This window comes from Silurus meridionalis, chromosome 10 (genome assembly GCF_014805685.1).
Source record: "Silurus meridionalis isolate SWU-2019-XX chromosome 10, ASM1480568v1, whole genome shotgun sequence".
Lineage (NCBI taxonomy): Eukaryota > Metazoa > Chordata > Actinopteri > Siluriformes > Siluridae > Silurus > Silurus meridionalis.
Genome location: NC_060893.1, coordinates 18451768 through 18475715, shown reverse-complemented (window position 1 = coordinate 18475715; position 23948 = coordinate 18451768). Strand labels below are relative to the sequence as shown.

General features: G+C 39.6%; 2 protein-coding genes across 4 annotated transcripts in view; both read right to left on the bottom strand.

Moving 5' to 3' along the window:
• Window positions 1–7400, bottom strand: part of med12 (mediator complex subunit 12) — a 44223-nt gene extending 36823 nt beyond the window's left edge. For both annotated transcript variants that reach the window (XM_046859042.1, XM_046859041.1), the window contains exons 1-6: window positions 7233–7400; window positions 3144–3248; window positions 2206–2397; window positions 890–1049; window positions 608–783; window positions 19–129 (exon numbers count right to left, since the gene is read on the bottom strand). In XM_046859042.1, coding sequence (XP_046714998.1) covers window positions 19–129; window positions 608–783; window positions 890–1049; window positions 2206–2397; window positions 3144–3248; window positions 7233–7331 — 843 coding nt within the window. In that variant the 5' untranslated portion in view covers window positions 7332–7400. The remainder of the gene's footprint in view (window positions 1–18; window positions 130–607; window positions 784–889; window positions 1050–2205; window positions 2398–3143; window positions 3249–7232) is intronic.
• A 4834-nt stretch (window positions 7401–12234) lies between these two features.
• Window positions 12235–23948, bottom strand: part of wu:fb13g09 (ATP-binding cassette sub-family C member 5) — a 44485-nt gene continuing 32771 nt past the window's right edge. For both annotated transcript variants that reach the window (XM_046859674.1, XM_046859675.1), the window contains exons 22-29: window positions 23316–23502; window positions 23100–23189; window positions 22242–22434; window positions 21883–22042; window positions 21698–21776; window positions 18585–18698; window positions 15738–15902; window positions 12235–13724 (exon numbers count right to left, since the gene is read on the bottom strand). In XM_046859674.1, the coding sequence (XP_046715630.1) occupies window positions 13617–13724; window positions 15738–15902; window positions 18585–18698; window positions 21698–21776; window positions 21883–22042; window positions 22242–22434; window positions 23100–23189; window positions 23316–23502 (1096 nt within the window). In that variant the 3' untranslated portion in view covers window positions 12235–13616. The remainder of the gene's footprint in view (window positions 13725–15737; window positions 15903–18584; window positions 18699–21697; window positions 21777–21882; window positions 22043–22241; window positions 22435–23099; window positions 23190–23315; window positions 23503–23948) is intronic.

The following is a 23948-nucleotide window of genomic DNA, read 5'->3' as shown; positions in this document are numbered from 1 at the left end:
GAATTTACATCGACCGACCTGCAAAAGGAGCGGCAGCAGCAGCTTCAGAAGCTCGTCCTCCCCGGGACGAATCTTTTCGAAGCATTCCAGGACCCACGTCAAGAACTCGTGTCTGTCCAGCATGCCGTCCTGCAAAACACAGGCCTGGAAATGAAAACGCTTCATTTGCTGGATCATGTGCAATACGGCCAAGAAGATTGTGGACACCTGAGAATCACACTGCTACACCCCATTCCAGATTTTAGTTCCCTCTGAATCGCTATTTATTTGTTTGACTTCAGTGAAGTTGTTTTGTTGTTGTTGTTGTTAACAGTATATATAATTCTATATGGACAGAAAATCGTGGACACCTGACAAAAAAAATTCATATGAGCTTTTTGAACCTTTTATTTCACATGTAATCATCATTTGTTTTTATAATAACCTCCACTCCTCTGGCAAGATGTTCTTATACTCATTTTAACATTTTTCAATTCGGATTTTCAAAAAACCCTACAATAGGTAGAACAGGGATCCTAAACATTTGTGGATTTTGCAAAACCTGCAACCAAAAGCATTGGAAACCGGTCCACAGACCACATTCGCTACTGAGAACATCTCGTCTCACCTGAAACATGAACATGGCCAGCTTCTCGTTGTACTCCCACTGCTTCATGGCCGTCTCCACGTCGGATGGAGGAGCAGGCAGGGGAGAGCCGCAGCCCTGGCTGGAAGACTGCCGGTAAAACTCGGCCACCTTCTGCAGCTGCTCACAGAGGTACTTGGTAATGATCTGAGTCCACTCTGGAGACGTGCGATAAAACCGAGAGCCAGTCGAGTTAATGAGCACGAAAAAGTCCTTCGATCGCCACTTGGGGAGTATGTGAATACGTGTTGTGTGGGCGTTTACCTATGCAGGGGTCGATGACGTGCCTCTTCTTGACTTTAGTTTCGGTAATGGCAGCGTGATATGCGCACGTCATTTTGATCATCCAGGCAGAGCGCATGACTGGGACCGAGTATTTGGCGAGATAGCCGAAAACCTCCTCTTTCTTACTGAAGATAGGGACCTGGAGTGCAGTCACATCGACAGCATGTGGATGAATAAGAGCGAAAAAACAACAAACAAGCAAACAGAAATGCACAGCATCAATCAGTAAACATGTTTCCTTCAACAAGGTACCTGTGCTGACTCGGGGAAACTACGCAAGTCCTAAAAGTCTTAATTTTTAATCTTTCTTGCTTTTATGTGATCAGCGCTTAATTCTCTCCTGTGTATTCGGCACAATGACCTTTTGTGGCTGCCTCTAGAACCCGCTATTATGTGGAATACACTGAAAAATGAAGCGCTGGTCAGGAGTAATCACGAGATCATGAGCAAAATAAATAAATAAATAAATAAATAAATATTAGAACGCATGGGTTATAAGAACATCAGTAAAAAACAGTAACTAATGTATAAATTAAGTGTGATCACTGCAAGAGAGATTTACCACAGTAGGGTTGATTTATCAAGTCAGAAAGAAGTACATCGATTTTTTTTTAAACAGAAATTCATTTCTAATGATTGGCCACATACTCAAGTTTCTATTAAATGTGCCAAGTCTTATATTTTATAGTAAGACCTAATACACATGGACTTGCTTCTGGAGACATTTATGTAACATATTCTGCAGTATTGAAGCTTTGGTCTGTAATTTCAACTCTAATTTCTTTGTTTCTCTCAGCACAACAATCTATTAATAGAATGATATTAATGAGTCAAACACTGATTGATGTCTATTACAATTATCATGAGACCAAAACCTTCTTTTTCAATCACTTCACTCAAAGAAATCACTCAAATACGCTCGCGTGTGTTGTGGTGAATTCGATTCAGGATTTTTTTCATCATTTATTCCTCTCTAAATGTTCTGCTGTTGAACTGATGCTGAACTGTATGTTGGTGATCAGTAGATACACACCAAGCGCCAATCAAAACACGTTTAAAACCGTTTGAAACACTCGACCCTGATTGGTGGATCGCTGCGTGTTTGACCCGTAAACACTGCAGATATGAATCAGTGGTCTAAACGAGATCCAGCCGTCTCTGTTGAAAAGGAGGTGAACCGCTAAAGCAACTAAGAGCAAAGCTGAACATTCTGAATAAAGGTCTAAATAATACTGCGTATGTGATACAGCACCAGCCGACGCATCAGATTTTTCACCCCTCAGATGAAAGCCAACCTTTTTCGCCAGCTGAGTTAAAGGTTTGGTCCCAGCCAAATCGGTAAACCAGTTGTTGATGGAGTTCTGCGACCGTGCCGTGACCAGCCAGAAGTTGTCCTTCTGGTTGACCTGTGGCTTCCTCTTGCCCGTGTCTGGGAAAGTGTTGCAGCGCAGCTTTTCTGCGATGATGCTGCTGAAGTTGGAGCTGATCTGAAAAAGAGGAGCGATACGACGATCTGCGTTAAACACAGCTCCATTGATCACTTGATGCTTCTCGCACATAAGGGTGTAGGACACACACACAGTGTGTGGATGGATGGATGTATGTATGTATGTATGTATGTATGGATGGATGGATAGATAGATAGATAGATAGATAGATAGATAGATGGATAGATAGATAGATAGATAGATAGATAGATAGATAGATAGATAGATAGATAGATAGATAGATAGACAGACGGACAGACCTACAAAGTGAACGCATACATTACGTGATGAGGTCTAGTAGATTAGACACGTGCATATTTAGAGTGCGTTTTCACTGCTATTAAAATGCATTTAGAATGATCGCAAAAATGCGCACATTTATATAATTTCATACAGTTAATCAATATCACACAAAATGTTGCCTTTTTAAATCAGCTATTAAAATAAGTTATAAAATGTATATTATAATACGGATTTTATTTGCTTGGTAACGGCTAAAACGTCTCGATTAATAAAAAGAATTTGACTCAAAAGATGATGCAAAAAAAAGAAAAAAAAATTATTGTAAACACAAAATATACAGAATATATAAAAAGTTTTAGGAGTCAGCTGTCCACGGTAGTCCTCCATGTACCTACACAATAACACACTCAGCAAAATATCGTCTATCATTGTCGATCCTTTTTTTTGGTCAATATCACACACCCTTAATCGGTCAACGGCTGCTCTTGTGAGGGGACACTTACCTTAGAGGGGTTAAAGTTGACATTTTTAGCGCTGCCGTGCTCGTCCCCGGATACGGCCGGCTGGTTATTGAATCCCTGCTTTACGTTCAATGCAGTCAATTCATCCTAAACGACAACGGGAGAGAAACAATTTAGAGGCTGTGAAGAAATCGACACAGAACTGAAACACAAATTACACTTTCTTTTACGGACGGGAAAGTGGATGGCAGTCTGGGAAAACCCATCATATGTGGTTGTGGCTCAGTGTTTAAAAATAGTTGTTTTTTTCTTTTCGACAATAATCTCTAGAAAATGTTATCAATTTAACGTCCACTTTACCCTGGGCGATGTTTTCACATGCACAAGATGGCTGCCAAGTATATCCTACTGGCGAGTAGGCATTAAAAACCAATCCGTCTGACGATCTTGTTTGTCCTAAGCCTTTTGCGAGATAAGTGCGATTTCCCAACGCTGAGAATGCCCTGCTTTGATCAGGTTGTTAAACCGCTACAGCTCGGAGTGTCGCCCACGTAACCATAATCAGTTCTGTTCTTAATCAGATTCACCACGTTCTCATCAAAACGGAGGCAGGGGGACGGCATGCACAATTTTCAATCGTCTAAATGACCTAATAAAACCGCGTTCGCTTTCTAGTTCCAATTCTAAATCAATAAATCAGCGATTATTCCCACAACGACATTCAAGTGAAGAGTTACACAGCAGAGACAAGCATAAGGGTTGATGAATCAGAAGCTAATGCGCAACACAATCCATCTGTAGATCGAACATCCATGGGAGATCGTGAGACAATTACACACCCGTCTGTGGCCAGGAGACGAGAAAGCAAAATCTGTTTATGGTTTCTCGCTTAGAAATCACAAAGATCAGGCCGTAACTACATGAGACACATTAGAACAGAGATGCCTAAACTGGGGTCTGTGGTGAGCTTTGATTGTAGTAAAAAAATCATTAAGATGGGGGTTGCATTTGTAAAAACTTTAGCAAAATAAAGACCAGCTTCATGTCACTGGATACCTGTATTAGAAACGCAATCTTATAAAAAAAAAATTGGATTCTTTCTCATTGCACTACACTGATCAGGCATAACATTATGATCGGTGAAGAGAACAACACTGATCATCTCTTCATCGAGGCACCTGTTAGCGTGTGGGATATTATTAGGCAGCAAGTGAACATTTTGTCCTCAAAGTTGACGTGTTTAAAGCAGGAAAAAAGGGCGAGTGTAAGGATATGAGTGAGTTTGACGAGAGCCAAATTGTTGCGTCTAGACGTCTGGGTCAAAACTGCAGCTCTTGTGGGATGTTTCTGGTCTGCAGTGCTCAGTATCTATTAAAAGTGTTTCAAGGAGGGAACAGTGGCAAACCGGCGACAGGGTCGTGTGCGGCTGAGGATCATTAATGCACGTGTGGAGAGAAGGCTGGTCCGTGTGGTCCGATCCAACAGACGCGCTCCTGTAGCTCAAACTGCTGAAGAAGTTCATGCTGTTGATGCTCGACAAGTCACGACTGTTTTGCCAGCAAAAGGGGACCAACATAATATTAAACAGGTGATCATTAAGGTTTACGTGTTTGGTGTAAATTTCACTGAACTACAGCTTTAACAATAAAAGTGCATTAGTTAAGCATTTACATTGGTGATTTAGCAGACGTCCGTATCCAGATCCACTTACAATTGAGCAGTTAAGGGGTTAATGGTCTTGCTCAAAGGCTCTGCAGCAGTTAAGTAAGTGGTGCTGGGATTTGAACTTCTGACCTTCCGATCCAAAGTCCAATTCCTTAACCACTTCCCAAACAATAAACATGAAGGGAAAAGTTCATCTGACATGCAGATTATCATGTTTTCTAATAACTTCTTTTCATATTGTGAAATCATAAATGAGAGAATCCAAGGCAATTTTAGCTTATACTTTGCTATAAAGCATGAAATCAAGGAGTAAGAACAGGAGTTCTGAGGATGGATTTGGACTGTAGCTAATGTCAACAGTCTGCTACACTGACGCAGGACTACTGTTTGCATTTGATCACCATCACTGCACATCCTTAACATTGTTCAGCTGTGATAAATAGACATTCGGTGCCACCCAGATGAGGACGGGTTTCCTCTTGAGTCTGGTTCTTCTCAAGGTTTCTTCACTACGCTGTCTCGAGGAGTTTTTCTTTCCTTGTTCATTAGGGACAAGCTTACACTTATAAAGATCTTATTCATACCACATTATCGGTGTGAAGCTGCTTTTAGACAATGTCCATTGCTAAGTGCGCTATACAAATATATTGAATTTTCAGAACACAGCCCTCAATCAAATTCGAATTTTGTAGCTTCGTAGGACACACAAACATTCTCTCTCTCCCTCTCTCAGATCACCACTTGCTATTAGTTATGTTGGGTAACACAGCTCATTACTGACATAACATGATATCCTAATACTGACATCTAATAAAAATAAAATTCAGACAATGAGTTTGGAAGCCTGACTCTTCCAGCCATATGTGGTTCTATGGATGTGGGAGTATGAACTTTCCCTCTTCATTTGTACCAGGAAACAAAACCGTGATCCAGCATGACAACGCCCCTGTGCACAAAGCAAGCTCCATGAAGATATGCTGGAGATCATTATTTGTTAGTACATAAAGTCTTAATTGTGCAGCTACAGACCTCTTATACTCAACCCTACTGAACACCTTTGGGACGAGTTGGAATGCTGAGTGCGCTTCAGACCTCCTCGTCTCACCTACACCAGTATATGACTTTACTAACACCCTTGTGGAGCCTGGACTTTTTGTGGAACATCTTTCCAGAAGATTAGAGTTCGTTATAACAGCGGATTGAAAGTAAATGTGGAGTAGGATGTTGAAAAAGCACATACTTGTTTTCAATTCGAATTAGACTTAATGACCAACACTGAAACACAGAAATTACAAATATACATTCGAAATAGACAAATTGATCAAAAATTTTAGCCCTAATCAGCAAATCAGTCAATCCCTGAGGAAGAAACCAGAACCCGGCCTCACCTGCGTGTCACAGAATGTCCATTCATTACAGTACCATCATTGTTGAGGTTGTCAACTGATGGAGAGTTGAGTTTAAAACATTTTATTTGCGTATTTTTTAGAAACAGGTCAATAAAAAAACATGCACAAGAACAAACCGGTGGTTCGATTTAAACATCCAGAACAGTGAGTTTATAGAACACATCTGTAGCGCAGGTTCACTGTAACCTCATAACTCTGACCCGGGTCACTGTAGTGCTTATGTTAATGAAGTATTCATTAAATGATAAATGTTTTAAACAGATATCCAGCGCTCCACCATAAAATATATTCTTCTGCCAGAGACTGCTTTAGAGCACAAGAAAGAAAAATGAACAAAGATAAAAACATTCTATAAATACAAATACGAAAGTGTTTGTAAACGGAGGAGGATTACGGGTCTGTATATATGTGACTGATCCCAATAATGATGGAACTGTAATGAATGGATATTCAGAGTCACCCAGATGAGGATGGGTTTCTTTTCAGTCTGGTTCCTCTCAAGGGTTCTTCCTTATGAAGTCTCAGAGAGCTTTTCCTCACCACAGTCACCACTGGCTCAATCATTAGGGACAAACTCACAGGGAGTAAACTTCTAAATGTACATTTTATCACCTTTATATTTGTGTAAAGCTGCTTTGGGACGATGTCCATTGTTAAAAGTGCTAAACAAATAAAAACAAACTGAAATATAATATAATATAAACACCACTTACAGCAAACAGACCAAATGTAGGTAGTGTGAAGCTTGGCTGAGTGAAGTGTTTTTAATGGAACGAACGAACGAACGAACGAACACACACACACACACACACACACACACACACACACACACACACACACTAATCCAGGTCAATGCTTATGCTAGTATACTGTGTACAAGGCTAATCTATATTAGTAGTTAGCATGTGGTTAGGCCTGTGGCGCTTCCCTGTGTGTGTGTGTGTGTGTGTGTGTGTGTGTGTGTATCTAGCTAACGCTACCGTATTTTCTTTGTGCACACTTCCAATCTCCTCTCCCTCTCCACTCAACAAAGACCCGCAACTCTGCACCTCCTCACCTCTTTCTGCTTCGGGTCCTGGGGATAAACGTCCGGAGGACCGAGTCTGGGCCGCTTCAAAGGCCGGTGCTCGTAACTCAACATCCCGAACGCGGCCATCGTCCCAGCGGCATAGCAGCTGCCCCAGGCTGCCTGTCCCTCTTTCCGCTTCAGCCACCCAGCAGCTTCACGATACGGATGAATCCACTTCCTGTTTTTGCCACCCGTTTTCGTCTAAGACCCGCCTCCTTCCATCTGATTGGCTGATAATCACATTCTTACTACTCCATTTGCTAAAATCGAGTCCGTGTCCCGGCATGGCTAACCAATACCAGCACAGGAGGCGGGACTTGTTTAAAGAATACGGGTGTAGGAATAAAAAAACCCTGACGAGTGAGGGTTTCCGGTCCGGTGGAATTATGGGAAGACGGTTGTGAAAACCCGTATGTGTCGCCTAGAGACGGGGTTCTCTCAGGGACACATGTCACTCAATGAATAAATGAAAATTATATATTAATAAATACAATAAAAATGGCAACGATCACAAAAAACAAGCATTATATATATATATATATATATATATATATATATATATATATATATATATATATATATATATATATATGCTTGTTTTTGTGATCGCTGCCATTTTTATTGTATTTATTAATATATATATATATATATATATATATATATATATATATATATATATATATATATATATATATAATTTATTTACATTTTATTATTTACTTATTTACATTTGTATTATTTATTTTTTATTCAATTTTTTTCCACAAATAAATTCTAATACACTTCAGATAACATCATTAAAAAATAAGATGTAAACCTCAAACACTTTAAATCAAATCTAATTTAATCTTTTATTTGTCACATACACATACATACATACAGAGTACGACATGAAATGCTGAAATGCTTTTTATGACGGTCCGGTATGAGGGAATAAAATGAGGGAAAAAATAAACCAAGGAAAAAACAAAAGAGGTAAATAAATAAAAAGAAAAACTATAAACTATATAAAATATATAATATATAAAGATATATGTGAAAAAAAAGTGTATATACAAGGATGCGTATAAACAGTAAACATATGCGGGAGGAAGCTCCTCCTCATTCTCTCTGTGTTCGCTTTCAGGGAGTGGAAGCGTTTCCCTGAAAGCAACAAAGAAAAGAGTCCATTGTTGGGATGGCTGAGGTCCTTCACAATCTTCCTGGCTCTGGTACGGCACCGCGTGCTGTAGATGTCCTGCAGGTTAGGGAGCTCGGTGTGGATGTACGTTTAGCTGAACGCACCACCCTCTGGAAGGCTCGCCTGTCCTGCATGGTGGTGTTCCCGAACCAGGAAGTGATGATACCCGTACGCTCTCAATAGTGCAAGTGTAGAAAGTCTTTAGCACCTGAGAGAGAGAAGTTCAAAGTCCCTTAAGCGTCTCAGATGGTACAGACGCTGCCGAGCCTTCTTCTCCAGGGTTGTTGATGTGACAGGACCAAGACAGGTCTTGTGTGATGTGAACACCCAGGTACCGGAAACTGTCCACTCTCTCCACTAGGGTCCCGTTAATGTTGAGCGGTTGGTATGACTGCTCCCGCTTTGCGCTGAAGTCTACTATTAACTCCTTAATCTTGCTGACGTTCAGGGGAAGGTTGTTCTCCTGACACCATCTCTCCAGGTTTTTAAACTCCTGTAGGTAGGCCATCTCGTCGTTGTTGGGGATCAGGCCCACCACAACAGTGTCGTCAGCAAACTTGATAAAGGTGGTGGAGTTGCAAGTGGCCACACAGTCATATGTGTACAGTGAGTACAGCAGGGGGCTCAGAACACAACCCTGGGGAGCGCCAGTGCTGAGGGTGAGAGTGGATGAGGTGTGTTTTCCCACCCGTACGGCTTGTGGTCTGTCTGTCAGGAAGTTAGAGATCCATTGGCACAGGTAGGTATGGCTTTAAGGAGAGGAATGTGGAAGGGCAGATGGTGGTAGATTTTGCTAAAAGGATGGAAATGGCAGTGGTGAACACTTATTTTGAGAAAAAGGAGGATCATAGGGTGATGTATAGGAGTGGAGGAAGGTGCACACAGATGGACTATGTTCTATGTAGGAGATGCAACCTGAAGGAGATTAGAGACTGTAAGGTGTTGTCGGGGGACAGTGTAGCAAGATAGCATCAGATGGTGGTCTGTAGGATGGTTTTGGAGAAGAAGAAGGGGAGGAGAGTGACGACTGAAAGAAGAATAAGATGGTGGAAACTGAAGTCAAGTCAAGTCAAGTCAGGTTTATTTGTATAGCGCTTTTCACAACAGACATTGTCTCAAAGCAGCTTTACACAAATCAACAGTTAGGGTGAATGGTGTGAATTTGTCCCTGATGAGCAAGCCGTGGTGACTGTGGCAAGGAAAAACTCCCTTAGATGTTATGAGGAAGAAACCTTGAGAGGAACCAGACTCAAAAGGGGAACCCATCCTCATTTTGGGTGACATCAAGAGTTTGATCATAAATCTTTCAACAATACAGAACACTGGAGAGTGAGAACTAACATGATTACTGGAGTATAAGATTATAAGTGATGTTCTTTCTACAGTCTTATACAGTCTATATGGTTAGTAGCTCCTAGTTTTATAAGCTCAACATTTGTGATCATCACAGATCCAGCATCAGCTTCTCCATGCCAGAGCCTTTAAACACTCCAGGAGGTCCAATGTCAAACTCCACACATGTAGCGGGATCCAAATGGCACTGGTACGTCTAGATACATGGGAGCCAAACCATTTAGTGCTTTATAAGTGAGTAGTAGTAGTTTGTAGTCTATTCGAAACTTAACAGGAAGCCAATGTAGGGACGATAGGATTGGGGTTATGTGATCATATTTTCTTGACCTTGTAAGAACTCTGGCTGCTGCATTGTGGACTAACTGAAGCTTGTTTATTAATGGAGGAAGACTGTAGTGTGAGATTCAGAGAACAGGTCAGACAGGGGCCCAGTGGTGGTGAAGAGGTCCTGGATGGGCAACTACTGCAGAAGTGATAAGGGAGACAGCTAGAAAGATACTTGGTGTGACATCTGGAAATAGAAAGGAAGACAAAGAGACGTGGTGGTGGAATGAGGAAGTGCAGGAAAGCATAAGGAGAAAGTGGTTGGTGAAACAGAATTGAGATTGACAAAGAGATGAGAAATGTAGGCAGGAGTACAAGGAGATGCTGCAGCAGGTGAAGAGGGATGTGGTGAAAGCCAAGGAAAAGGTATATGAGGAGCTGTATGAGAGGTTGGACACGAAGGAAGAAGAAAAGGATTTATACAGGTTGGCCAGGCAGAGGAACCGAGCTGGGAAGGATGTACTGCAGGTTAGAGCAATAAAGGATGGAGACGGAAATGTGTTGACTAGTGAGGAGAGTGTGTTGAGAAGATGGAGGGAGTATTTTGAGGAGCTGATGAACAAGGAAGATGAGAGAGAGACAGAGAGAGAGAGAGAGAGAGAGAGAGAGAGAGAGAGAAAGAAAAGAGAAAGAGAGAGAAGGTTGGATGGTGTGGAGATGGTGAAGCAGGAAGTGGATAGGATTAATAAGGAAGAAGTGAGAGCAAATATTAAGAAGATAAAGAGTGGAAAGTCAGTTGGACCAGATGACATACCAGTAAAAGCATGGAGATGTTTAGGAGAGATGGCAGTGGAGTTTTTAACCAGATTGTTTAACAAGATTTTGGAAGGTGAGAGGATGCCTGAGGAATGGAGAAGAAGTGTGCTGGTACCGATCTTCAAGAATAAGGGAGATGTGCAGAGATTGAGATGGTTTGGACTTGTGCAGAGGAGGGACATGGGGTATATCGGTAGGAGAATGCTGAGGATGAAGCCACCAGGAAGGAGGAAAATAGGAAGATCAAGAAAGAGGTTTATGGATGTAATGAGGGAAGACATACAGGAAGTAGGATTGAAAGAGGCAGATGTAGAGTACAGAGTTTCCATGTTTGTGTCTGAATTGCATTATGTTGGTATGAGGTCAGTAATATTCTTCTTTCTGTTGCCTTCGTACCTCATTCCAACATAATGCAATTCAGACACAAACAAGGAAACCTGTTCACGACAACCGACTTTTTCAGCAAAATGTGATTCTTTCCCAAACTTTTACCACAAACTAGGAGATTCAAAACTGTTCCAGCATGACCTTATGTGCACAAAGTTAGCTCGATATGGTTTCTTTGGGTTGAAAAATTTGGAAGATCTTGAATGTGTTGCAAAGGAGCTCTGAACTCAACCCTACTGAGCATCTTTGGGATGAATACATTAGTATCTGACTTTACTAACACCCTTGTAGCTGAGTGAGAACAAATCTCCATCTAATCTAATGGAGAATTTTTCCACAAGAGTGAAGGTTATTTAAACAGCAAACAGGAGCTGAATTTGCCATTAGGGACACTAATTACATTATTCATATGCAAAACATACGGCTAAGTGTTTGTGGACACCTAAGCATCAGACCCATGTGCTTGTTGAACATTATTGAACAGCATTCTGAAACCTAATACATGAAAACCCTATATTTCAGCAGCATGTAGAACCACTTTTAGAAACATGATCCTGAAGAAAACCATATCTAAAGGAGTTTCTCAGTCTCTAACATCGTTCTGAAGAAATCCATCTTGACAACATTGCTTCGGTTCATGGATGTTTGAGAGCGTTCAATAATGTATAGCTCTCTTAAGATTTCATCAAAGTTTCTCTCAGTGGGTTTGAGATCTAGACTTTTACTTGGCCTTTTATTTGCGGCCTAAGCTTTCAGACAGATGGGTTCATATTCATCAAGATTATTCTGGTATAAAGTGAAGTTGTTGCCTCAATGATTCCAAAGAATACATTTTCCCTCATTCTGATGTTTGATATGAACATTTACTGGAGCTCTTGACCTGAACCTGCCACACGATCGGCTGATTAGATAACTGCATGAATGTGTGTTCGGCGTTCCCAATACTGGACGATGAGTGTTTATGTGTGTAAAAAAAATAACCCTGGAATGTTTTAATGTAGAAAAATACCTTTAATCAAAAAAAGCATTTTTATGACAAATGTGCAAAAAACACTTTGATACGACAAGAAACTTTTCAATACAATGTCAGTCCACCAGAAAGCATGTCATATAAACAACAATCAATCATAAAGCAAATTGCTTTTGTCCTCAGCGTAATTAAACAGTCAGCTTCCATCAAGGTTTCTCCTAGAGGAATATCTCTATACCAGAGGATGGCGAAGTGAAAAATTGCATCCTACATTTCACTCTATTCATTGTTGTGTGGTTTTTAGCCACCCACACATGTGCAATTGTTTTGCCTAATAGCTGCATTTTAAGAAAAGATGCTAATGGGGCTATTGAGATTTGTCAGAACAAGACACATTCATACACAAAACAAGTTTTCATAATTATGTTTTTATGCACGATGCAGATGTCAGTTGGATGTGTCATTTTTTTTTTTTCAAGGATTCATTAGAGCCTCCTGTGAAAGCCTCTACAGACTCTGTTCATCCTGAGAGGACTGACTCATTTAAACGTCTCGATTTAGCTACCACATGTGAGAACAGCGGCAGAACCGAGCTGAAAACGAGGACGGTTTTAAGAATCCAAATCAAAGCACCGATGAAGAAGCGGGAGCTAAAATATAGGCAGCAGTTTCTTCCCTTTCCAAAACACAGACACTGATTGCACAATGCTTTAGGCACAACATGAAGCTTATGAGCAGAAATAAACCAGCAGAGTTCTGCTCTGTAGTGTTTAACTTCAGTGGAATGACTGACCCCGTGTTTTTTTTCCTTTGGTTACTTCACACAGCTTTTGGCAAAGCACTGTATGTTTATTGCAAATCTCCCAAGTACTTCAAAGGCCATTGCTCATTAATACTAAAAAATCATCGCTAATTCTTGTGTAAAACGTTGCTTCTGCCTACATTATTTGAATAAAATTACATACACAGCACAAATTATCCTCATTTCTTATCCTGAAATTGTCCTAATTTTTCTCGCATTTCAGCAACAGGACTTTCCCCCCAACCGCCCACACGAAAAACAATATTAAGCTCAATGCAACTTTAACATTCCCTCATTGGTTTTGAGACGATCCTCTTCGCAATATACAGCAATATATAGCAATATATGCCCACGTGAGCATTTTAAACCATCAATCTGTTCTTTAAGTCTAGGCTGGTACAGGCTTGTGCATTCAACATACAGATTTTTCCAGAACCACTTGTGCAAATAAATCACTGCACTAGTCAGTGCAATAGAACACTGGGCAATACTGAACAAATAACACACAGCCACTGATTTAAACACTGAACAAACATCTTCTCCAGCAGCTTCTTTATGCAAAAGCTCGGTCTTGTGCCCAGTGGTATGCCCGATGGCTGTTCAGGATCTCTCTGCATGGTCCCCATTTCTGTTCAACGATTCCACCATGGCACGGAAACACGAGCTCTCATCTGCCAGCAGATTTGGAGGGCTGTCATACTCTACGATCTGTCTCACAAAAGAAGAAAGCAGGCAGAGGCCCAAAGACATTAGTAAGATGTTATGCAGTGTAAGTTTTTAATATGCAGTCGCTTCTAATCAGTCTGTTCTTGCAAATAGCCAATAATAGGAGTGAATGACAGAGAAAAATATGACCGGAATAAAGGTTCAATAAAATTATCCTATACAATTCTTTTCTAGTGAGAAACCTGTCACTTACATGGCACTTTAGCTGGAATTATGTGATTCTGTTACTGACTGCCACACTTTTTGCATATAACATTTTCCAATTAAATTTATATCAATTCAACTGAATAAAAATCTTGTCTGCATATGACGTGGTGTCTCTTTTTTATTTTTTATTTTTTTTTACTTTAGGTAAAGGTTGGCTACCAAACCTACTAACTGTGATTGAGGACTTTAAGTGCTTCTTTACAAATATTGAACTCAAATATCCAAACCTTGCGCCAATGCTAAGTGGGTTCCATTAAACATTACATTATTATTCACCAGCTCAGTAATTAACATATTTTAAATATACTAATTAACAAAAGTTCAAAAATAGAAGATAAAAAGATATAGATAAGATTATTTTGTTACAGATTATTACAGGTTTTGTAACTAAACTGTTAATGTAGATTTTGTGTTGAATGTTAAACCTATGAGCTAGCCATAAACTAATACTTATAAAGTTACCATAGTCACCATGAAGTAGGCTACCACAGAATAACAGAAATGTTAAAAAAAAAACATGCTCCTGTTGTCAGTTCACTGGTTGTCCTTCCTTAGACCTATTTTGGTAGGTACTATAACCACTGCACACCAGAAACACCCCACAAGACCTGCTGTTTTGACCCAGTCATCTAGCCATCGCAATTTGGACCTTGTCATAGTTGCCCATTTTTCATGCTCCCAACAACATCAAGTTTGAGAACTGATTGTTCACGTTTTTGCCTAATATATCCCACCCAGATCTGCTATTGTAATCAAATAATTACCTTAATTTCCGGACTATAAAGCGCACCCATATATAAGCCACACTGAATTTGACAAATATTTTTATTTTGAACATAAATGAGCCGCACCTGTCTATAAGCCGCTACACTGAAACTAATGAACTTTACACAGGCTTTAACGAAAGACACATTACACACGGTGTAACACACTTTCTTCAGGAGCATAGGGATATTTTGGGAATAGCCTGCTGCCGCATTTTTCCGCTATTTATACATGTGTGGAGAACGAGGAATATGTCCTTATTATTTTCTGATGCTCATTTCTAAGTTTCTTTGACTAACCCGTAACGCTGTTGCCAAGAATAATAAAAAAGCACGAGTTTTGGAAACCTGTCTGTGCTTATATGATTTCTGTTGCAACTGGAGTTAGCGAGTTCTCCCTTCACCCAGACTCAACGCGTTACAACGGCTTGTATCTAAACAGTAGCCTACCAAGAAAGTCATTGTTCACTGTCTTCCTCCTTCCTTTCACAACTATTTCTCTCGGGAGTTTATCTTTTGGCATCGTTGTGCGTTAAAAAAAAACATTTTTTCTCCGGATGCCGTGCAGCTCAGAACACAGGTGAGGTGCGTTTTTTCGTTTCCGTTCGGAAATTTCATTGGTCTAATGTTATGGGGTTCAGTTTTTTAGCTTGAAGTTTGTGAAACCGGGAAAACCCAGGAAAAATTCATAAATAAGCCGCTTCGTTGTTTAAGCCGCGGGGTTTAAAACGTGGGAAAAAAGTAGCGGCTTATAGTCCGAAAAATACGGTAATGTTATTCATGTCACCTGTAAGTGATTTTAATGTTATGGCTGATCAAATTAAAGTCAAATTAACCATAAATATACATTATGTACAGTATAGAATATTTTTGAGGGGCCCATCTAGCACCTTTTATCACTTTAAAGAAATTAAAACCATTTACCAAATTAAACACTCCCATTTCATTTTCCACATTTAAAAACATTAAAACAAACTTCATAAAGAAAGATTGAAGAAAACAGTACTTCAATAAGCAGACTGACCTGCCCCTGGTCCAGTACCAGAACTCTGTCACAGCTGAGGACAGTATGGATGCGGTGAGCAATGATTAGCGTGGTACAGCATTTGAAAGAGGTGCGGATGGTCTCCTGAATAAGCCGATCCGTCTCTGTGTCAATGGCTGCTGTTGCCTCATCTAAAAGCAAAATCTAACACAGACAGGAGCAAATTGTCATAATTGCATTTGACACAAACAATAATGGGGCTGTTAGTAATTAATCTAGTGCTGTTTGAGGTGTTAAACTGCAAATAAACATTGAGTCTTTAGTGCGTAGAAAACCAAGTCCAAGTACTGCTGTTGTGCTTTTTAGGAACAACATTATATTATATTAGATTGGATTACATTGGATTAGATTTAACTTTGTCAGAGTACAAGTACAGGGCCAATGAAATGCAGTTAACATATTAATAGAACTGCAAATGGCAATGTATATAAATAGATAAATAAATTCTATGTATGTATTTATATATATATATATATATATATATATATATATATATATATATATATATATATATATATATATATATATATATACAGTGGAACCCAGTTATCTCGACCTCGGTTATCTCGACAACCCTATTAAGTCGACGTTTTTGAAGTGGAACCGCCAAATTCTCGCTTTTTCTAAGCATTTTTTATCGGTTATGTCGACTTTTTTTATGTCGCCGAACCCTGATATCTCGAACACAAGGGGGGGAAAATTTGCCATTTAACGTCGGTTATCTCGGTGCAGCCGCAGAAGAACTCATGAAGTGGTGGAAAAATCAAGCCTTACAGCTGCTACAGGTGTTGTATTGTATACTGGTGAATCTCTGCTGTTAGTTAGTGCACATATGCCTTTTGTTGTTAAATGTTATGCGATGAACGGGAGGCAAAAGCCGCGCTTGGCGGCGCGTAACGTGGGATGAGCAAAAGCATAGAATAAACACCGGCAGGATCGGGGGGAATCCGCGGTGCGCTTTGGGAAGAAAAGAGCAGCCGTTGAGAGAGTGCCGGTGGAAGACACGTGCGGGATACGCATGCGCGATAACAACGACCGCCGTGAACCAACATATACCAACAATAACGGACAGTGAGAGTGTGGAAGTTTAAATAGGAGCTGGTGATGATGATAAACGAGCACCATATGTGCCCGATTGAAGCCGGGAGCTTCAGAGAAAGCGGCCGAGAAAGCACCTGACACGCTGAAGGGGGGCGAAGGGGGCGTGGCAGGTGGATTCCTGACAGATAAACATGTACTGTATGTATTTTTATAGCATGCCTTCATCAAACAAATCGCGGCAACGCTGTTGTGTAAAAAACCCTTCAAAAACACGTGCATGCACATTCTCATTTATTAACGCACATCTTGCACATAAAGAAATTTCAAGCACGTTAATATTTTGCCGCCATTTTGATTTTCGTTTATCTCGATCATCGGTTATCTCGATGCTTTTTGGCGACCTCCTAGGACATCGACATAACCGGGTTCCACTGTATATATATGTTTATTCTCCGCCTTCCACTTTGTGCAGATTTTTTAAATATTATCATTAAACTTGCACAACATGTCAGGGGTATAAAAGGAAACTAGAGCTAGCGCAGTGTCACTGTGGCTGCTCACTCTGTACCGGAAATATGATTTGTTTTAGCGCATGCATGAAAACGCTAAAGAATCCATAGAGCCAGCGATAGCTGCTAACCAGGAAGTGACTAGCGGCTAACGTTGGTGCCATGGATTCTTTAGCGTTTTATGTCCAGCTTCAGGAATTTCTCTTAAAACGAGAAAATCTTGAAAATTCCACATATCGAGGGAGTGAATGAATAAAGGATGTAGGGAATGAAGACATTTGTTAAAGTATGCTGAAATAAGTATCTATCATATGTTTAGAAAATTCAATATTACACATAAAACACATTAATTTGTGCCAGTTTAATTGATTATTAAATTTAATCAATGTAATAAAAAAGTGTATTACATTCATTTGATTTATTCTATTTTTTATAAAATATTATAAAATATTATTTTATATATTATTTACCCAAGCAGGCATTTAAACATACATTTAAAAATGTAAGTTGTTCAAATGTTGATCAGAAAATGTTGATAATAATAAACTGTGTTAATAAACCCCTAATTGTACTGAAAATAAACCTCACCGTGACTTAACCATGAGGTACGTACCGAACCGTGAATTTTGTGTGTTACACCCCTAATATACAATAAACATATGTTATATGTTGTATATTATTAATATACAATTAGAAGTGGTACAAATTGGCATCTCTAGGTAAGACCCATTGATTCAGTTTTCACCAGACCATAAAAAATTGTTTTGTTCCACGTTTGTGCCCTTCCTGCCTCTTATCCTCACCACCTTCTTGTCACTTGAATTCTCTGTATTGTCTGACTTTCAGCCATGTGGTGGCAATGTTTCACTGTTTTGTAGGTGCTGTGATTTAGCACAAAACTCCTAAAGTCATAAACAGCCTATAAGTTTCATCAGCGCATGATGACAGCAAATAAATCTATTGGCAAAGCTACAAAACAGCACGCTGAAACAGTTTCAGATTGGCAATCTTGTAAAAAAAACACATCCTGGACCCTTTGTGCATTTCCCTATAAGTCAGTATACAGTCCTAACCTAATAACATCCAGGCAATCTAACTTATGTGCAGCCTAGCACATGTGTCCTGAATAACAAATATTCTATTAGGAATGACTCGACGGTTCACAGGGGAAGGGGGGAGCTATGGTTGGTTATCTTTCCTGCATAAATGCACTCGTGGGACCGTCGGACTGAGCCTGAACTCGCATAAACAGCTGTGTGCAGGTGTGTTTTGGTACCTTGCTGTGCCTGAGCAGGGCTCTTGCCATGCACAGTAGTTGCCGCTCCCCCACTGAGAAGTTCTCACCATTCTCTGTCACCTCGGAGTCAAAACCGTGAGGCAACTGGCTTACCTGCAAACAATCCGAACATGGCATGGCCTTTTAAAATCAGCATGAAAAAGCAAACAACAAAAATTAACCACTCATACGTCATCAGTCATCTGAGAGTCAGAGCACAAAACACAAACGTGTATAAAGTTGTACTTGTTAGAATACAAAAAAAACCAACAATGATTTTCCACGTTCAGGTGAATATCTATAGAAGATTTAATCTGTATTGCCCAGAATTTCCAGGAGGAATTTAATTCGACCATATTTTTGACAGGTTATCCTTCAAAAGATCAGTTTTCCCTCGTGCTTTAGTGATTAATAATATGCAATAATCATTAAAGGCACCTGCTGCAACAGGGGGGAAAAAACAGCCAAAACATCCTCACCCGATGAGTACAAGGCCAATTTTCCTCGAGCCATCTGGATTCATTAGGATCTTCCTAATCGTCCTAAATTCATCAGTCATCTGGGTTCATTTAGGATGCAAAATGCAAAAAAGTTCCAATGTCAGGGATCTCCCTTCGGATCGTTTAATCAATCCACCGAATTCATTACATGCAATTATGCCCCATTGTGGTAAAAATCTCCAATCTGATTACTTACAAGGTGTTGATTCATTTTCTATAACAGCAGCTCTGACAGGGTATTTAGCGCAATCGCAGGTTGATCTCGATTATCACGATTTCATATTTTATTGTTTCTACAGGAGCATTGGAACATACTATATAGAGGATGTTCTATATAATCTGATCCTGGTGAATAGGATAAATTTGAAAGCTGATATTTCATTAACATATAAAATCAGTAGAGTTTTCTGTAAGAAGATGTTTCTTATTTCTTTATCAATAGAGTCTCCAGTGTTTGTATTATTTCCAGCATGTAAAGTTTTCCGGTCAGGTTTTGGTTTCTTGCTAACATGACATGCTGCATTTTGTTTGTCTTATTAACTTAGGATTGGAAGGTTGGGGCTTCAAGCCTCAGTACTGCCAAGCTGCCACTCTGGCCCTTAAACCTCTGCACTCTGACCCCAGATTCTCAGCATTGCTGGGATATGCGAGAAACAAATTTCACTGTGCTGTAATGTACATGTGACAATTATAAGGCACCTATACATTTTACCTTTACCTTCAAGACATAAAATAATGAGTGAGGGAACAACTCTTGTAGCTGCTATAATATAATTGACAACAGGAACTAAACTGCCTCAGGATCGTCAGCAACTTGCTGGACGTGATGTCGGAATAATCCAGGTGACACTTATTCTTTTCCCATAACAGTAGTTTCTCAAGTGTTTTACTCCTTACTTTACTATCAGACTCAACATATAGCATACAGCCACACATGATCCTTTAAATGATTTTCTTTTAATAATAATAAACATCAGTTGCTACAAAACAGCTGCATTTCGTTTATACAGACTAACCTTGTGTAAAACTCTCACGTTCATCAGTGTTTCAAGAGAAAAACTGAGACTTCATTCAGCTCTGGTTAATTTAAATGCAAAAAGGCAACAATAATTGAAGTTCTGCTTTTTCTTTTTCATGTTTTATTTAAACCGAAAATATGCACTACGGCTAGTTCTCAATATGATCATTGCTAGTAATTGAAAATTTCAACCTGCTTTGTTTATGTGGAATAACACATGCATAACCAGAAAGAAAGTAACTGAATCATAATGATGTTAACATTTTAGCAGTATAATTCATCAGTGGTGCAATTTTAAGATATTCATTTCAATTCATAAAATAAAAAAAAGCAGTAATTGCAAATTCCAACCAGCTGACTATAAAATTGTTTTGTGACCTAACAAAACCCCATCCCCGACATCAGCAGGGAAAGAGGAACGAAACTATCCTCACCCATGAGTAATGGTGTGATCAGTTTTGGTCTTGGGAGCTCTGAACTCCCACATTCATTAGTCATCCGAGAGCGAGTATGGATTCAGTATGACTGGGTTCATTAGGATGCCAAAAGCAAAGATGATCCAACATTAGCAATCTATTAAACCTCCATTAGATTTAATCAGTGTGGGCCAAAATCTGCAGAAATTGCATTTAATCAAAGTATTCAAAATGCAATCGTGCTATTGTTCAAATGATTTCCTTTTTAACCTTTTTTTTTTTTCTAACGTCAATGATTCCTTGTTCTCAAATGCTTAATTCATCATATTGTTTCAGACACCAGCTAAAGGTGAAGACAGTGGAATTAAATCACCCAATAAGTGCCCAATTATTCTTTGGTAGACTCGTTTATATGTCACCAAAGAGCAAGTATAGATATATCAAGACTCAGTTTGTAAGCATGCGATACCCAAAAATGCACCGTAACAATAGCAATGTGCTTTTTTTTCACACTCATACTTTGGTGTTAGAGAATTCCAATTTTTAAGCCTAGCAACCAAATTTACCCAATGAGTATAAGACCAAACTCTGTTCTCTGAAACTCTGAATTCCCATATTGACTAGTGTTCTGAGAGAAAGTTTGGATCTAGTAAAACTTTATCATCATTAGAATGCTCAAAGCAAAGGTCATTGATGGTAAACAAATGAATCTGGGTGCTGGTTTACATAAAATCTTTTACAATTAGTGGAGCTGTTTGTAATCTGTATTGGTTTCAGCTGCCTAAGAGAGACATAGAAGAAGAGTGAATACACTGATAAGCCTCTACAGTGACTCCACCATCTCTGCTGAAACCATGTATACTACCATGTATAGTTGTTATTTAAAGAAATCGGCCAAGGCTGATCTGGGGGGCGGATCTCCCTTTCAGGGCGGGGATAATTTACATAAATATGATTTTAGCATATAGCATGAATATAGCAGCCATATCCTTTGCAATACAGTTTTAAATAATTTTGATACGATCAGTCTGGGAAGTCTAGGATGTCTACACTTCCAAACCCATTCTGTCTTTTTCTGATCTGATGTTTATATTGTAGAAGAGCCAGGTTTGTGGCATCGTCAGAAAACAAACCTAAATATAATTTGTTGAACTCTGCACCTGAGCTCTCTTTACTCACCCTCTCTCTGATGTGCGTTTTATCTAGCGCCTCCCAGACCTGCGCATCTGTGTACTGGCCCCACATATCCAAGTTTGACCTAAGCAACAACAAAAACAAAACAAAACAGGAACATGTTGTACAAGTCTGTTGTTCCAGACCTGGGCACGTGCATGTCTGAGCTGTGTCTGTGATGTAAACTTTACCTGACAGTACCAAGGAAGAGAACAGGCTCTTGAGGGATGACTGACAGTCTGCTTCTCAAGGTTTCCAGGCCTATTTGAGCGATGTTGACACCATCGATGATGATGGATCCCCCACTAAGCTCTACCAGTCTGAAAAGTGCTATGCCAAGTGAAGATTTACCTGAGGAAACCAGCGGGCAAAGTCATTACTCATTTACATCAGGGTTAATCAAAATTTACAGTACGAAGGCCTGACACACCACCAAGTTCAGTAACAAATTAGAACTTCAATTGAATGATATAACAGAGGGGAAAGGTAAAGCCACTTGGCCAATTCAGAATTTCAAAAGACCTCGATGAACAAAACTATAAATACACACCTGAACCTGTCCTACCAACAATGCCCACTTTCTCCTCTGGATGAACAGTGAAAGTGAGGCCTTTTAGTGCCAGGGGTAACTCAGGCCGATAACGCATCTCCACATCCTGGTAGCTGATGCTACCCTTCTGTGGCCAGTTGGTTGGGGGTGCAGAGGCTTTTCTGATCTGCTGAGGAGCCTCTGTCTCCAGGTTCTACAAGTGCAAAGGTAATAGATTTGCATTAAAAGCTGGATTATACTTTTAACAACACATACTGTAGACACACTATATAAACAAAAGTAGCCATATGTATTTCTTCCCCAAACTGATACCATTAGTTGAAGGCACACAACTTTATAGGATGCCATTAGATGTAGTAGCTATAAAATATTTAAATAAAAGACCCCCAAAAATATTCCATCTTGAAGATGCCCCTGTGAATAAAGTTAGCTCCATGAAAATATGATTTACAAGGGATGGAGTAGAAGATCTTGAGGGTCCTGCTATAGAGCTCTGACCTTAACCCTAGAAACCTCCAGAAACCTTTTATCCCTCCTTCATGTATGTGGTTATTCTCCTTGTGTTAAAAACACCAAATAGATGTGTCTTATCTGTTCATTGTGCATGGCATATCCAAAGGTGGTCCAACTCATTTTCTTTCATTTCTTTAAATGTAATTGTTTTTTTTATAGGCTTATGTTTAATTATTAAAATTTTACATAGTTGCTTTTCTGTGAATGAGGTACTTTGAGGTAAATGTTTTCAATTTTAGACAAATACACCTAAGGTATAGCATTTAATGACATGTATGTATGTATGTCCTGTTCTGCTTATATGAGAACGTGAACGTATCTGTTCTTGTCTGTTTGCACATTCACCTGGATGTAATGATCGATCCTCTCCACTGATGTAAACCGAGCCTCCATTTCAGACAGAAGTCTCACCGTGAGCTGAAACAGACCTGTCAGCTAGAATAGACAGAGGTCACAGTGGGTTAGAAACACTTCCATGTTAAACACATAAATAGCATTAGCCTTTTGGTTAAAGAAATGGAATATTTGTGTGTGTGTGTGTGTGTGTGTGTGTGTAAGCACCTGGATGGCGTAGGAGATGGCCAGACCGGTGTAGGCTGGAGAGATATGTCCGTGCATGATAACAATCATCAGAGCCGCAATGGAGGTGAGTAAAATGCTGATGAGGTCTAAACGCACCGCAAGCCAGCGCATGGCACAGCTGAACAGATAGTAGGCAGCCTGGTTGGTGTCCAGCAGCTCCTGGTATCTGGATAAACACACAAAATATTAATGCATCTACATTTCCTTGATCTGAAACCTTTCTTAACATTAAAGGCAAAAACATTTCATGCTGGTTCCCATATCTGTCCTTACAGTCATATATTAATATTATAAACAAATTGATTTACTGAGAACTGTTTTACAGTTTTTCTGAGTTGCTTTGGAGCGTTTCTTAGATCAGAATTTAATTTCTCAAAACTACTTGTTCAACCTCCACATCATTTAGTCATTTGTGCTCACCATAAAAACTTGCTGTTCTTGTTGCTTTGATCAAATTGCGAATGCTTTTGTAGATTCATTTGATTGATTGTGTACAAGTGTCTGCTGTTTCCTACATTATCAGTTGCTTATGTCATGTTGATCAAAATATATTATACTGGTTTCACCTGAATAGTGTTAACCTCTAAAACATTTCGGGAATTGTGTGGATGA